The sequence below is a fragment of the Columba livia genome, chromosome 2, assembly GCF_036013475.1.
Source record: "Columba livia isolate bColLiv1 breed racing homer chromosome 2, bColLiv1.pat.W.v2, whole genome shotgun sequence".
Lineage (NCBI taxonomy): Eukaryota > Metazoa > Chordata > Aves > Columbiformes > Columbidae > Columba > Columba livia.
This window is the reverse complement of record NC_088603.1, coordinates 7,518,830-7,535,104: the sequence shown is the minus strand read 5'-3', so window position 1 is coordinate 7,535,104 and position 16,275 is coordinate 7,518,830. Positions and strand designations below refer to the sequence as shown.

The following is a 16,275-nucleotide window of genomic DNA, read 5'->3' as shown; positions in this document are numbered from 1 at the left end:
TGCTATTTACATTTAGGAAACTGATTTTGCTGAACTCCTTGAAAAGTGAGGAAAATATCCTATAATAAGTTCAAAGTTAGCTTTGATGCTAATTGTATTTAAGCGTCTTGTGTTACCACAAGTTACAGTTGCCTGGAAGTCTCTCAGAAACACATGTAAAAACTTTTTACTCTCTGAAGTAAGTAAAGAAGAAACTGCTGAATCCAATGAAAGAATCTTCCAAAATGTGAAATTTTAAAGTAAATTTCTGAGTTCCATGACCTTCAGTATGCTTGATTAAAGTACAGCCACCTGATCTAGCCTTGTACTGATACTTCAAAGCCTAAAACTACAGTTCTTTTTAGTAGTGCCTTGGGTGATGATGGCGTAGATGAATGAGTTCTGGTGCCTTCCTTGTGTGTAGTTCTGACGTGTTATTTCTTGTTTCTTGTAGCATTTACAAAACTGATCACAGTAAATGGCCAAGAATATCATCTTCAGCTGGTTGACACTGCTGGCCAAGTAAGTTCTCTTTCTTTCTTTGAATCTTTATTCAGACAACAGGTACTCGTACTGCTGCAGAGCTAAGTCAGGACCAACCATGTGTTCAGAGGTGAAGGTTAACTTAAGTGATTCTGCCGTTTTGTTTAGTCACCAAAGAGTTTCTGCAGTGTTTATTTAAAGGCTTTGTTGATTTTTTTTGTTTGGAGTTTTTCTTTTCTCCTGTCTGAAGGTATGTGTAAAAAAAAAAAGTGAAGGAGGAACTGCCTTCGCTCTGATTTACCAAAAGTTCGTAAGCAGCTTGCCTGATATTTACAGACTAAACTAGCGGTCTTGCTTTTGGTGGAAAATGTTCCTTCAGTACGCCATGAAGAAGTTTTTCATTAAATTTTCTTAATTGTGTGCTCCAGCTCACCATGACTTGTGAAACAGTCACGGGCAGTAGGCAGAAGTGCATATAGGTAGTACTTACCAGGCTACCAGTAAACTGCTGCAGTTTGTTTACATTTTTCAGTAAGTGATGATTTACATGTACTTCTGAGCCTTCATGTAATGATGGGGAGCGCAGGAGGAGATGAGGAACACGTGTCCTGTAGCTTGGTCAGTAGCTTCCTGAGGTAGAGGTATTCATTACATAGCGCTGCTTGGCTGAACTTGCACATTCCATGCAGTTTTTGAAAGACTAAATTAGGGAAAGAAAACAGCACAAGGACTGTTAAACCCCTTATGTTTATCTTAAACTCTTTATTGCTTACCTTCTGTGAATTCTGATATTATTGCCTCTGAGTTTTTCCAAACTATGAGTAGCTTTAAACAATGTTAGTGTTGTAATTACATGCTACCAGTACTTAAGAGTGAAGAACTCTTGCTCATACCTGGAAGACTATTCAGAAGGTTGTAACCTTCCAGGTATGTTTGATCACTTTCTTTGAAGAGAACTACATGACTTAAGAACAACCATGCTGCATTTATATGGTTTCAGCTTGTGGTGGTAATCAGCAACGCTACATCCATTACATAGTAATGAGTCAGAGGTGTCTGAAGGGATTAAAAACACAATAGTGGCCACTTATGCTGGGGCAAGATTTTGATGGGGACTATTCTGCAGAGCAGAGTAGGGTTGAGGGGGGCAGGCTGTGGGGTGTGAGCAGCAGAGCAAGCTCCACGGCTTTCACTTTGTGCCAGTATGTGTGCTTGCCTTACATCTCAAATTGTAGCATGGGGATAAAACTGTCTCTTTGAGAAAGAAATGGCCTCTGAGAAGGCAGCGTCACTTCACCAGTGACATACATGATAGAATCATAGGACAGTTTGGGTTGGAAGGGACCTCCAAAACTCATCCAGTGCCACCCCTGCCATGAGCAGGGACATCTTCACCACCTCAGGTTGCTCAGAGCCCCGTCCAGCCTGGCCTGGGATGTCTCCAGGGATGGTTCATCCACCACCTCTCTGGCCAACCTGGGATAGTGTCTCACCATCCTCATTATAAAAAATTTCTTCCTCATGTCTGTCCTGAATCTCTTCTCCTTTAGTTTAAAACCATCACCCCTTGTCCTGTTGCAACAGCCCCTTCTAAAAGGTGTGTCCTCCTCAATTGCTGAGGTTTATTTTCAGGGTTGATTTACTTTTGTACAGTATTATAAAACAAAAATAAGTTATTTCCCAGCCTGTGGTCATTTTCAGATATGATTCTTCCTGTGAATGACTTGAACTTTGAGTTCTGGCTCCCAGGTTAGAGTGGAAAATTGATGTTGGGTTATGGAAGGTGTGGTTTGAACACATTTCCTTCTCAAGTTTGTCTTTCTTAGTGATCCATAGGGAGTCCTCATGTGTGTGCAGCATAGCAAGGGTTATATTGTAGGTTTGTTATGTACTTGAAAACTTGGCTATGACTTGAAAAGTTACAGCTACATTGTTTTATCACTTGGCAAAGTTCTTAATGTGACCCACAAGTTCCAGGAAGTGTAGCAGCTTTTCTTCCTTCTCCTAACAAGTTAAAAATGAAGTAATGAATTAGAAACAGTTGAGGTTATGGCAGTTATTTTTCATGGTACTCCTGTCCCGTGCCTTTTTACCTTTCATGGTTATCTGTTCAGATTTGCGTAGTTCAGTTAAACTGGAGTCTCCATACAGGATCACAGGAGAGGAACACAAAAGGGAATCTTGCCCAACGCTGAATTCCAGCTGGGGCAATCCTCGGAAATTCCGGGTAAAGCCGAACAACTACAGAGGTGCACTTTCACCTGTTTTACACGCAGACTGGCTTGGATCCCTGCAGTGTTGACTTTGGGATTGCACAGCCAAATGAAATGGCAGTTTGACATTTCGCTGGGGATATGGGGGCTGCACTCAGTGTGTAGCAATAAAGGCAAATAAGGGCACCTCTTGTCAAGTGCTATTCTTTCAAACTTTTTTGGCTGAATCTGTGAAGTTGATTTATAAAGGGTTTTTCCTCATTTGCCAGCTAAGTAAATTTGATTCCTTTTGGCTGTCTGGATTTAAGCTGTGTGACTGCACCGTTCCATCTGTTCAGTCATGACAATATACAGAGAGGTTATGTGATCCTAAGCTAAAATTAACATCTCAAGAAGCGCAGGTTTAAAAATTGGAGAACTTGTACATTAGGAAGTGTGACTCTTGTCAAAATGTAAATGTTTCCTGGAAACATGTATCAGAACAATTGAGATTTTTAACATGGAATTCGTAGCATTTGTGTTGCATTTCCTGCAATATTTCAGTCTGTTTAATTTCCTTATTTGGTCAATTCCTTTTCTACAGGGGTAATAAATACAATTACTAAGTTTCTGTGAGGGCTTTTTTTAGCAAAATGCTTGTCATATAATGAGAACTTCTAGGTGTAATAAAATAGCTAATAACTATTTTTCCTGCGTAAGCATTAGTTAGTTAGTAAGCCACACTTAAGCACTTTGAAATGGATCCCTTAGGTACTTTAGATGCGACCAGTGCCACCTGAAATTGTGAATTACTAGATCCTGTTGAAGTGAGGAATTTGCAATGTAACACTAGCAAGATAAGAGGCGTACCAGCGAGATAAGAGGAATAATTGCTAATTAGTGGTAGGACAGAGTAGATGTTTTGTACCAATACAAACTGATAATTAAGCAGGATAAAAGGATTTGGAATAGCTTTAGCTGATCAGTAGTCTTAGAGGGAATAAACAAAAAAAGCTGTAGATTAACCTTCTAGAGTACACAGACTGCCTTAGCTTTCTCTTAGTTTGGTAGAGATTCCACATCTGGCATTATGATGAAAAAACCTAATTCTGAAACTGCTACTCATATAAGATGGTCCTGCACCTCATGTCCTGAAGTGTGACCAACTTACTGCTGGTCATCTCCTAGCATCAAGTTCTGAACTTTGGCAGTACATAATTTTAAATGCAATTATTCCTTCTACAGGATGAATACTCCATATTTCCTCAGACGTACTCCATAGACATCAATGGCTACATTCTTGTTTATTCAGTCACGTCAATAAAAAGGTAATAAAATCTGTTGTGTTCTTCTGGTTCAGATATTAACCGGATATATTCTGAGTTCAGCTCCTGCCTCTGCTATATTTTGTTTGCATGTGTTTAATTCATAATCTATCTTTCCCTTAGAAGTATAATGAAAATTAAAGTTTTTTTTAGAAATTTCACCTCAGATCCAAATGTCACAGACACTTTGCAGACTAATATGCAAGGTACCATGTAAGAAATGAGCCAGGGCTGAACTGTGTTGTTTTGAGGTCTAAGTACAGAGAGCAATTTCAGGAGTAAGTAGAGTTCATTGCTCTAGCGTCAGACACAAAGGCAGGCTTAAATATGAACATAAAGGGCCCTGTACATTTATGTGAAGTACCTGATTAGTTGCTAGATCGGTCCCTCAGCCTTGTAGCTTATAGTACTGAGTATTTTTGACTTCTTGTCTTGGATTGTTCTGGTTAACCAGCGGAAATTTTGATATTCATATCAATGTATGACTTTTGGCCTGTAGACTCACTCTTGCCACTCTGCAGCAAATAAGATCGTTTGAAAAATTTCCCAGAGTATTTAGCCCTTGCCGTTAGCTGTTCTGACATGAGGGCAGAGTCCATCATAGCCCAAGTCTTGCCAGATTCATCTCTGCCTTTGTAAGGCTTTGTCATCTTCTATTTTGTCTCTTCCCCTTGTCTTCTTGCTTTGTTTAAATACTGTTCATTCTTGAATAGAGCGTAATTTTCTAATATTGTACAGCATCTTTGTTATGATAGCCAAAATAATGCTATTTTCCTTCATTTTAGAGTAAAATTTTTAAGACCTTAGACCTTTCACGGTCATCAAGTAGCAGTGGATGCTGCCCTTCTACTTGCAAGGAAGCTCATCAGCATTTTAGGAGTGCTGGAGTGTTCCATGTCTTTTCCCCTGAATCAGTCAAAACTGGTCTCAAACTCATCTCAAAAAAGCCCTCATCTCAAGTGCTTTTTAGACCATCATAAAATACAAGTAAAACAACTTGCTGTTGACTCTTCAGCGCTTCTCAAAGAAAGGATGGTCTGGTTATGAACTTTAATTGCTTGCAAGGTCCTTCATATTGAACAGATTTTCACAGTCCTTTATTCTTGGTTTTCATTTTTAGTTCTGAAGTAGTGAAGGGCATGCACATGTTGGCGCTGAGTAACTTGTACAGAATAGGAGTTAGTATTCTCAGCCTTAAGTAGACAGTCCCTCACTCGTAAAGTGAATAGAAAAATGTTCATTGATAAGTGCTCCTGTGAGGACAAAAATGTCTTTGAGTAAAATCAGCAGAGATCGCCTGGAGGCTTCTGCAGCTTGTGCTGTTCCTGGCTTGGCACCTAAAGGACACGGCCCATGTTCTTTTTCAGCTACTCCAGTTGTTGCTTCATGATTTTTTGAACTTAGCAGCCCAGATAAAGAAATGAAGTCTGTTTTCTGTGGTAGCATTCAATCAGTTAAAATAGAAAATAAGTTATGATGAAAATACTAACAGAACAAGGTATGTTAAAACTGTAGGTAGGGTAGTATTTTCATCAGTATATTAGTCTTGATCTGTTTATTGCAAGTTTTTTCTTTCTTCCTTTAAATTTCCAAGTATCAGTGAACCTGTCGTGTTCAATTCCTTATGTTCAAGACAGCGTCAGGCAATAGGAAAGATCTTCCCCAATACTCTGGTAGTTTAGATGGCTTGCCCAGGTAATCAAGTCACACTCACTGTCTGTCTTGACTTCTGTCTAAGCGTGTATATTGATCTGAGTATTGATCCAGCAGGAGTGAGAGCTTTGACAGCAAACTTAATAGAAATGCCTTTTCAAAGTTATCTTCCCTGCTAACCTCCAGTGGGAAGTTTAAGTAGGACTTGAGTCAAAGCTGGTGCTCTGCAGTTTTCATATTCTTGGGCTCTCAGCAGCAAGATTACTGGAAGGCTTTTGCTCCAGTTCAGCTTAATTAAATTCCAATTTTGTATTTTGCTAGGTTCTCCTTGAATTTATATAACACGTCTGTCTGACAGATAGCATTTTTTTATTGTTGTTTCACACATTGGGCTATCTGCTGTAACTCTATTTGAAAGGACCTGTTATGGTCTCCAGTTCTTTTCCTGTTTCATGGCTTGATGTGTTGATGCCCTTTTTGGATTGGTCAGTATATTTCTTAAACCCTGCCTCTGTTCCTTCTACCTGTATTAATTTGGAAAGCTTTCTTGAACATTACATTGATCTAGTCAAGCCAGTTCCATTCGTGGCAGTTTTTAGCAGCTTGTTTCTGTGTCAGAATTGTTTGAGTTTAAATAGCACTTCTCTTTTGCTTTCCACCTTGATCTCTTAACAAAGATCAGCTCTTTAGTCTTATTACTAAAAATGGAGCTCGTGAACTGTACTGGATAAGCAGTTATGCAGAACTGGGCAATGAAGAGCCCGGTTGAGCAAGGACTTTGCTGCCTTGTGTGCTGGAACCTCAGGTGAGGTCTCTCAGGGTCCGTACCACGGCGTGGCTTTTTCTGGCTGTGCTGGGAACAGCTGGCCTCACAGTGGAAAGGAAACACCGATTGTATTGTGTTAGTTTTTGGTAGTTTTATTCCACTTTCAGTTTGCAAGGTCACCCAGTTCTGTGTGCAGCAGTGCCTCTCAACTTTGTCACAACCAACCTCCATTTTTAAATAATTGCAAGGATGAAAGTCTTAAGACAAGTTCTGAAAACCAGAATCTCACTTATACCTTTTCAGCATCAACTCTTTGTAGCCTTAAAGTCTTTTCATTGATCTCACATTTTTGCATAATCTGTAGTACCGTATTTGAGTTAGTAAATTCTGCCAGACTAAGTCACACTTCTGTTTGCAAGTAACTCATTTTCTTGATAGGCTATACTAACACTATTAGCTGAGCATGGGAAGGCATTGTGTTCTACTCAGTCTCAAAAATTATTGCTGGTCAGACAACTTGACCTAGTTGACAGAAAATAGTTTTTAAATATGGTGGCATTTATTGTTGCAGAAGTGAGAAGCTTTAATGAATAGTGTTTTTAGGGACTAGTTCTTTGAGAGCTCTTAGTTGGAAGGCTGTCCGAGCACTGCTCTATTTTTAAGAGTTTCAACTGTAATTGAAATGCAGTGCAAGTCTGTAGCTAATAACCTGGGAAGCTGGCAAAGTTTCGGTCACTTTTTCTATCATACAGTTGTGTGTATCGTCCATGAACCTGTGCCTCTCTTAATTCAAACACATCTGAATTGTGCAATTCATGTACCGGTATTTGGTACGTACTGTAATTAGAGGAGCACAACATCTGTTCTGCAACCCCATTTATAGCTTGTTCTCCAAGGTACTAAATGTCAAATACAGTGGATTTTGTTAGTGAGGTTTTTGGCTTCGTGATATTTCACAGTGCTGCTTCTTATCTCTTGTCATCCAAACTTACATTATGTGGTAGGTGAACAGATAACAAGTATGTCAATAACCACTGTCTCTGTATCATCTTGTAGATCAATATAATTAGAATTCAGGTTTCTTTTGGCTTTCACATAAAGAAGAAGAATTAAATATGAGCTAAGTGTTCTTAAAGAATGTGTGCCTTCGAGATGGAGTGTGTTTAAATTAAAAATACATTTTCTTTGAAACTGCTTTAATTGGACACGCTCATCTAGAGTTGTTGGAATGTAGCAGTTAATATCTGACAGCAAATACAAGCTGGATGGGAGGCGGGAGGAGCTTTTAGTGATGCTCTGTGAGAGGCATCAGTCCTGGGTAACATTGTTTCTGCAAGTATCATAACTGGGGAGGCTGTAATGGTACATGTAGGTCAGTCTTTGCTGCTTCTGGGACCATTTTGTCTGTTGTACACAAACCAGTAACACTTTCAGCATCTTTGTAGTTCTGCCACTATACATAGACTAAGTTTTAAACACAGCAACCTACATATGCATTTAATTGCTTGTGTATTGGGTATTAAGGATAAACATCAGAGTGCATGTGTGACTTCATCCCTTTATTTTGCAGTTTTGAAGTGATAAAAGTTATCCATGGCAAGTTATTGGATATGGTGGGAAAAGTCCAGTAAGTAGTGACACTTTCATCTCATTTCATTGCAGGCATGTTGCTAGTACTTTGTTCAGTATACTGTAACTGTTCTGAAGTTCTGAACTCTCTTTCACAGAATACCCATTATGCTGGTTGGAAATAAAAAAGACCTGCATATGGAACGGTATGTGAACTCCAGTACGTGTGAAACGCAAGACAGCAGCTGGCGTTCCTGTGGCTGCACTGAGCTAGTTTTGTTCTTGGCTTTCCGTAACTGAAATCAAATTGTAGGTTAACATAAGGTACTGGCAAAGGAATTGTGTCAGAATGGAACTAGGAGCCACGAACTTCTATTGTAATGTTGACTTTTGCTCTAAGGTTCCAGGGGAGGTCATTTAATACTTTGGTTTTTTCAATATAAGTAACAGAAGTGTATTTTTCACAACTGTAGAATACCAGATGATATTGCAGATTATGAAAACAAAGCAACACTTTGGGCTAGCTGCTCTTCTGGGTCACAGAGGTGTTTTACCTGGCCCAGTGGTGTATTTGACAGCAGCCGAAAGCAAATGCTCTGGATCAGACTTCACAAAACATTCCTATTATATGCATTTATGTGCTTCAGTACTCTGAGGACTTCCCTGAAGTATCAAATTCCAATTCTTTTGCAAGTTATAAAGAAACATACTTGTTTTTTCTTCGCTCAGGGTGATCAGCTATGAAGAAGGGAAAGCTTTAGCAGAATCCTGGAATGCAGCTTTCTTGGAATCTTCTGCTAAAGAAAACCAGGTAATGGATTTAAGATTCACTTTATTCAAATAGCAATGGAATGGAATGACTCATAGTTTCACTTAATAAAGGAAACAAAAATATTTGCATGTACTCTACAGATATTTTGTGGAGATGGTTGGAAACAAATGGTTGTCTGCATTCAGATTTATGTGTACAGTTTTTTTCCTTGCAACTGTAAAGAGAAGGAAGAAGTGAAGAACTGAAACCAAAGTTCCATTGAACATAGTAGGACAGTCAGTGACAAACTAAAACTCGAATCCACGTGGGGAGTGGAACATGGTCCGTGATCTGCTGCAGTTACCTTAAATAGGAGTCACTGTGGTTGCAGAAGAGTGAGTTGATATAAAGGGACAGACATTTTAAGGTGCTGAGCAAGGTTTGGCCTCTCTCTGGGGAACAGTCATTTTGTGGGGACACAGTAGGAAAGTGTTAGAATACAGCAGAGGATGTCAGATGCTGCTGTGATACAACTGTAGTGCAGCTGCACAATCTGACCCAATACAAACCACACACATTTACACTTCTTGATCTCCTATCACAGAAAATAGTGTTTAATTACATGTTAAATAACATGGTATGCTTATTTTCTCTTACTTTCTTAAAAAGCCTCCTAAATACATTCTGCTATTTGAATTTGTTCCTTTAGCTGTTAATTATACTTTGTCGTTGACTTTTTTAGACACCTTACGTATCTAAGCTACAAGAGACTCCTAGTTTGGGTTTGAAGTGATGGATAACTGCTGTGGGTTGAGGAGCATCTTTCCTCCCCTGCCCTTTTCTTTGTTTTTTTCCCCTATAGGTCTCAACAGCCTAAAAGCTTTTGCTTTTAGGGATTATAGACTTAGAAGGTCAAAATGATGTTGTTAGGCAAGTTTTAAACAAATGAGTCCTTATGCAGAAGAAACGTGTACACTGTCTGATGCTGAACCTAGCATGTGACATCCTCAGTCTCCCTGATCACATCAGTACAATCAAAAGGTCCATCCCATAGCTAGTACAGGGCCTGTTTATGTAGCCTTTCTTTCCCTCTCCCCTAGCCTCAAAAGCAAAATTGAATAGCTTTTGTTCAGTGTTTGTTGTCAGCAATTCTACAAGTCACTTGAGTAAAGTTGGATTTTTCCCTTGAAGAAAAATGTGGATTTTGTTCCTCCAGATAAGGAATTCTTGGAGTTAGTTTATCAGTACTTGTGTTTCTGGCTAAGACTTGCATTAACCTGGTCTTAATGGGGCATGATTAAAGCATGGAATTTCTCAATATCTTCTCTGTACTGCTGGAGAGCTTCAAATGCATAGCAAAGGAAACTAAATTGACAGTGGAAAGAATAAACCAGATAAAAGCATCTGATTTCCACCCCCCTCCTCTTTTATTTTAAACAACTTAATACTTGTGGATTAGGCAAAGCAGTTGCCTGTACTCATTTTCCTTTGTTTTATGTTCACAATGTGTAACAGGGTAGCAATTCATATCTAGCAGAATATCTTACTGTGATAACTCCTCTGTAGTTTGTGGTGTTCTTTGTTCCAGAAGAAAAAAGTTGGATATAGTTATGCAGAGAAGGTACAAGCTTTATATGATGTTTGGCATGTCGTGCATATTAAATTGCTGCCCTAACAAAGTCCCATTGACTGCCATGTATTTGTGTCTGTTCCTTAGTCTCAAACTGGATTTAATTACACTGGCAGCTGTAATTTGTGTTGCAAACTTTGGAGCCTTCAGGGAAATTGGAATGGCAGTTGTATGTCAGGTATTCAAAAATCTGTACGGTCCTGTATAAATCCCGCAAAAAATCAGAAGCAGCATTCATTCTTGCTGTCAAAGTTGTTCTGACCAGGTCTTCCTTTCAGTAGGATCCTTCAGGGTAGCGATCGCAGGTCACTGTAGGTTCTGTCCCTCTGGAGTCAGATGCAGGTTATTAGGAACAGGTACTTGAACACAATTCCTCCTTCACGCCTCTCGCGTAATACGCTGGGTGATTCGTCTGCCTTCAGAAGTCTGGGAGGTTGCGTGTCACTTTTGAGATGGGTGCCCACAGCACGTGGTGACCCTGCGGGCTCCCTGGCCTCCTTCCCTTGGAGGCTCGGGATGTACAGAAGTGTGGAGGAGCTCAAAACTCCTTTATAAAAACCAGCTGATATATACACTTCTATCAAGGCAGGATATCCTCTCTTCCTCTGCAACTGTCTCTGGGTTGGTGGGAGAAACAGTTTATTCTGAGCTTAGTGTAGAATAGAATCATTTTCATAGAAACATTTCAGAGGGAAGAGACCCTCAGGATCATCAAGTCCAACCATAGCCTAACTCTAGCACTAAACCGTGTCCGTAAGAGCCTCATCTAAACACCTTTTAAACCCCTCCAGGGATGTAAGGTGTGTTGTCATTCTCCTGGTTCTGACTGTTTGCCTTATGTAAAAATAAGTCTGTTGACACTTTTCTTTTGTTTGGAAGTTCATCCAAATCACCACGTGTATTGGCTTGGTACAGCAAACATACCTTGCCTCTCACCATTAAGTCTAAACTCCTTCCAAAAAGGCTGCAGATTATTTTTGCTTCACAGAAAGCTAATTTGATGCTTAAAGGGGATGAGCTGGATGGGCTTGGGAATTTAGAGTTTAAGAATGTGAGCATGGAGTTCAGACCTTCCTGGCTGGGGAAAAGGCTGTTGTTAATCCTTTGAAACTTGACCATTGGTGTTTGGTGGGTGGGGAACAGCAGTTTGACCGTTTCTAGCATGTGATGGTCTGAACTTGGATTTGGTACGTGATTTCTTCACAGCGGTGAGGAGGGGTAGGTCTCCTTCTGCAGGGATTAGCTGATGTGAGTTGGGCCTGCATTTATAACAGCTCTTTTTGCAAGGAACTGCTGCAGCCAGAGAAGGTATTCCCTGTTACAGAAAGGAAAGGCTCCTTTCTCTCTAAAAGCAGGTGGCAGAGCATTGGCTCTCCTCTCTTCTTGCTTTGGCCAAAAAACAATCATATCTAGAGCTTCTGTGGGAGTCCTGGGAGCATATCCCTGCTGTACTGAGCAACTAAAATAGCTGTATCGATTAACTTCAGCAAATTAGGCCTCTTTTGGTAGGAGTTCTCAAAAGATACCGCATTTGGGAACTGGCATGACTTTGAACAGATGGAAAGTGAGAGAGGGAAGGATCAAAGCTGTGGTGAGAATAAATGGTAGCAGCTGGCAAGAGTTCCCAAGGTCAAATATATTTGAGGCTACATATCAGCTCCTTCAGCTCAGGTGACCTGGTAAAACTTTTAGAGAAGCCTGCGTATCAGTAATGTATCATCATCTCGGGAAACCCCTGGGCTTTGGGAAGCCCATTTTGAGACTTAATGGAAAAACACCTCTTTTAGATTACCATTGGGCTCTTACTGGTATGTCTTCTCAAGCTCCTTAATTGTTACCAGATATGTTGAACTGCTTTGGCTAACTTTAGGAACTTCAAGGCTTTCTTGTGGGATTCCCTACTTTGTTTCTTCTAAGCCATTCTGTAGTACTTCATCTTAATCCCACTACAATAAAGTGGTAATGGTTTAAAATGCAACCAGAATCCAAATGACTCTCAAACGCACTTGAAGTTGGAAGCCAACTTTTTCTGGAAGAATTTGGGGAGTAACAAGCAGCCAAATTGTGTTCATCCAGTTACGCAAAGTTCATTAGATAAACTTGTTTTAGAAGGAGTGAGGAAATAGCAAAAAATCTATTTGCCAAAACAACGCTCTCTTAAAAAGTGATTGGTTGGGCATTGCTTCTTTTTCAAGGGTGGCTTCACGTTGAAGCTCAGAAGGTGCAGTGCTCAGTAGATGCTTCAGAGTGGCTGGCCACCTTGGGAGGGTGTGTTTGGGCTGGCAAGGATTGTGGGGGTGGAAAAACCTCTCTTCCTGACTATTGTTCAAGTTCCTTTGCCCAATTCTGTGCCAAGATCAACTAGTAGTATGAACAGCTGAGAATTGCCTTTTAGAAATAATAAAACCCTTGCATAGCTGAAAAATACAGCATACCAAGGGATGAGCTGACCTGTGGGGCTGTGACGGGTGTTTGCACCTTCCCGCGTTCCCAACTCCCCACTCGTGTAGAGAGTTACACCTCCCAACCTGTCTGTGTGACACCAGGAGACACATCTGCAGCAGCTGTTGAGCCTCTGGTGTCTCTTGCCCGGTGTGAAGCTCCCCAGGCAGCATGTGTTGCCCAGGCTGACATCTATTTTGTTTCCTCAGGGGAAAAAGGTTTAAGAAAGCCAGATGGTTTTCTGCAGGCTAGGTGTGACCCACATTGTGTAATTGCACCATATGGAGACAGATGCACATTAAGTCTGGCTGCGTTGGTTATTCCTTGTCACAAAACACAGCTTCCTGCGCTGCTTGAAAGCTCATTCTAAAACGCTTCCGTGTATTTGGGCTGAAGTACAAATTCCTAAGGGTTAACTGCAGGACAGTGATTAAACCTCCTTGGTGAAAACACATTTTTTGTGAAATGAATTAACAAGCCCTGTGAACTCCTACATCTTAGTGTGTTGAACAGCGTGTCTCTGACTGAGAATGTACAGCTTCCTGGTTGACAGAATAAGTTGTGGAGGATTTTTTAGTAGGTGCTTTACAGGAGGGGTATAAAGGACTTCTGCATTAAAATGAAACCATTGGAAATGTCAACCCTTGTGTAGGGAAGCATTGGTGCAGTATATCTGCAAATCTGCATATTGCCAGGTTTTGATTTAAAGGCGACTCTTTATTAGTGGCACCAGTTTGATAGCAACTGCAGTCTTGACTGTGGTTCTCTGAGAGTCTAATTTGCCCAGGAAATGTGTTATAAAGTACTGGGCTAATGAGCTACTTCTGTCAGAGTCAGCTGGGATTGCAGAGGAACTTCATTATATGGAGCAAAACTCTATTTCCAGCTGATGAAGTATTTTAATAGTTCCAGAGAGTGCACAAATGGTATAAATATGGGAAATTTTAAAATTGCGTCTAATCTTGTTAGGATTCTTTTAAGATTGTTGGTGCCTTACTCTAGTAAATGGGATTAATTTGGAAGTGATCCAGTTAAGAACTATACTGTGTGGAGGTAGAATAATATCTATCAGGTCAGAACGCATAGTCATAAATCACAGGGTGCTCTTCTGCCTGCTGATTAAAACCAACAGAACCCCCTTTCTATCCTCTTTCCTAATGTGACTGCTTTTATATAATGAATATGCTTTACTGCTTAAGGAGCGTGTGCTTGGAATTCATGAAATGGATGGCTAGAGGTTAGATAAACTTAAAATGGCATGTCTGAGATCAGCTTGGAAATGGTCTCCAGATTTATGTGCTGAAGTATTGATCATATGGTGAATCTTCAACTTGAAAATACTGTAGAGAAGAAAAGCACTTGAGAATTGTCCTCGACTGTCATATAGATTTGTTTGGTTTTTTTAAATCTTAAATTACTTCTAGGCAATCTCAGATGCTGCATGTTGCAGCTGTAGTTTCTGCATATTCTGATAGAGCCTAGAGTACAATTTTGAAACCTATTAAAACTGAGTGAATCCTGAAAATAACAGATGAACTGTGTAAGGTATTTACTATAAATAACATTCATGGTGATGTCCCAGGTACCTTACTCTCCACAGCTTTCAGGATCTTTCAGAGCAAAGAAACAAACTGCCTCTGAAAACCTAGCTATACTTAATAAAATTCTTCCACAAAATCTCCTGAATCATTCAGATGGCTTGACATCCTTTCTTAATGTCTCTGCTTTGGTTAAATATATTTTCTTGGGAGATTCTATCTTTCCAACTGTCCATGCTCCAAGCTCCTTTCAGGCAGTTCAGAGATCAGAAGGTCTTCCCTCAGCTCCTGTTCTCCAGCTGAACCCCCAGGTCCCTCAGCCGCTCCCATCACACTTGTGCTCCAGCCCCTCACCAGCTCTGTTCCCTTCTCTGAACTCGCTCCAGCTCCTCAAGGGCTTTCTTGTCGTGAGGGGCCCAAAACTGACCCCAGGATTCAAGGTTTGGCCTCACCAGTGCCCAGCACAGGGGGACGGTCACTGCCCTGGTCCTGCTGGCCACACTATTCCTGGTACAAGCCAGGATGCTGTCGGCCTTTTTGGCCACCTGTGCACATGCTGGCTCGTGTTCAGCCACTGTCGACCAACACCCACAGATCCCTTTCCCCAGGCACTTTCCAGCTGTTCTTCCCCAAACCTGTAGTGCTGCCTGGGGTTATTGTAACCCAAGTGCAGGACCCAGCACTTGACCTTGTTGAACCTCGTACAGCTGGCCTCAGCCCAACAATCCAGCTGGTCCAGATCCCTCTGTATGGCCTCTGCCCTCCAGAAGATCAACACTCCCACCCAATTTGGTGTCATCTGCAAACTTACTGAGGGTGCACTCACTCCCCTCATCCAGATAATTGATAAAGAGATTAAACAGAATTGACCTCAATACTGAGCCCTGGGGACACCACTCGTGACTGGCCACCAACTGGTTTTGGCTCTGTTCACCACAACTCTTTGGGCCTGGCCCTCCAGCCAGTTCTTTATCTGTCACAGATAGCCCATCCAGCCATGAGCTGCAGTTTCTGCAGGAGAATGCTGTGGGATATGGTGCAAAGACCTTGCTGAAGTCCAGGCAGACATCCAGAGCCTTTCCCTCATCCACTAAGCAGGTCACCTTGTCTTAGGAGATCAGGTTGGGCAAGCAGGACCTGTCCTTCATAGACCCATGCTGACTGGGCCTGATTGTCCTGTATGTGCTGTGTGATGTCACCCAGGATGATCTGTTCTATGTCCTTCCCCAGCACCAAGATCAGACTGACAGTCCTGGAATTCTCTGGATCCTCCTCCTTCTGGCCTTTCTTGTAGATGAGTGTCACATTTTTTAGCTCCCAGTCAACTGGACCTCCCCAGTTAGCCAGGATTGCTGATAAATAATTAAAAGTGGCTTGGTGAGCAGCTCTGCCAGCTCCCTCAGCACCTTGGGTGGATCCATCTGACCCCATAAATTCATGTGTGTCTAAGTGGAGTAGCAGGTTGCTAACCATGTCCTCTTGGATTATTGGGGCTTCATTCTGCTCCCCATCCCTGTCCTCTAGCTCACGGGTTGGGTACCTGGAGCACAACTGGTCTTACTATTAAAGACCAAGGCAAAGGTGGCATTTAGTAGCTCAGCCTTTCCCTCACCCGCTGTCATTATGTTCCCCCCGCATCCCATAGAAGATGGAGATTCTCCTTAGCCCTTCTTTTGTTGTTAATGTGTTTATAGAAGCTTTTAAAAATTGTCCTTTATGGCAGTAACTGGATTAAGTCCTCGTTGGCCTTTGGTTGTTCTCATTTTCTCCTTGTATAACCTCACGGCGTCCTTGTCCTCCTGAGTCACCTGCCCCTTCTCCCAAAGTGTCGCCCACCCTCTGAGCCTGCACGCTTAGTTTCATCACCTGTCTATCCTATAGTTCAAGCTGTTTAAAATATAAACCCACTTTCTCTCAGAAGGACTTTATCAAAAGATAATGCTTAAC

The 16,275-nt window shown here is 41.2% G+C and overlaps 1 protein-coding gene across 3 annotated transcripts in view; it reads left to right on the top strand.

The window, feature by feature from the left end:
- RHEB (Ras homolog, mTORC1 binding) overlaps positions 1 to 16,275 on the top strand; it is a 42,738-nt gene that overhangs the window by 25,374 nt on the left and 1,089 nt on the right. Inside the window, exons 3-7 of one of the 3 annotated variants that reach the window (XM_065050435.1) lie at positions 434 to 501; positions 3,900 to 3,982; positions 7,969 to 8,025; positions 8,126 to 8,173; positions 8,697 to 8,778. In XM_065050435.1, the coding sequence (XP_064906507.1) occupies positions 434 to 501; positions 3,900 to 3,982; positions 7,969 to 8,025; positions 8,126 to 8,173; positions 8,697 to 8,778 (338 nt within the window). The remainder of the gene's footprint in view (positions 1 to 433; positions 502 to 3,899; positions 3,983 to 7,968; positions 8,026 to 8,125; positions 8,174 to 8,696; positions 8,779 to 16,275) is intronic. The other 2 variants (XM_065050437.1, XM_065050436.1) reach the window with 2 other exon arrangements.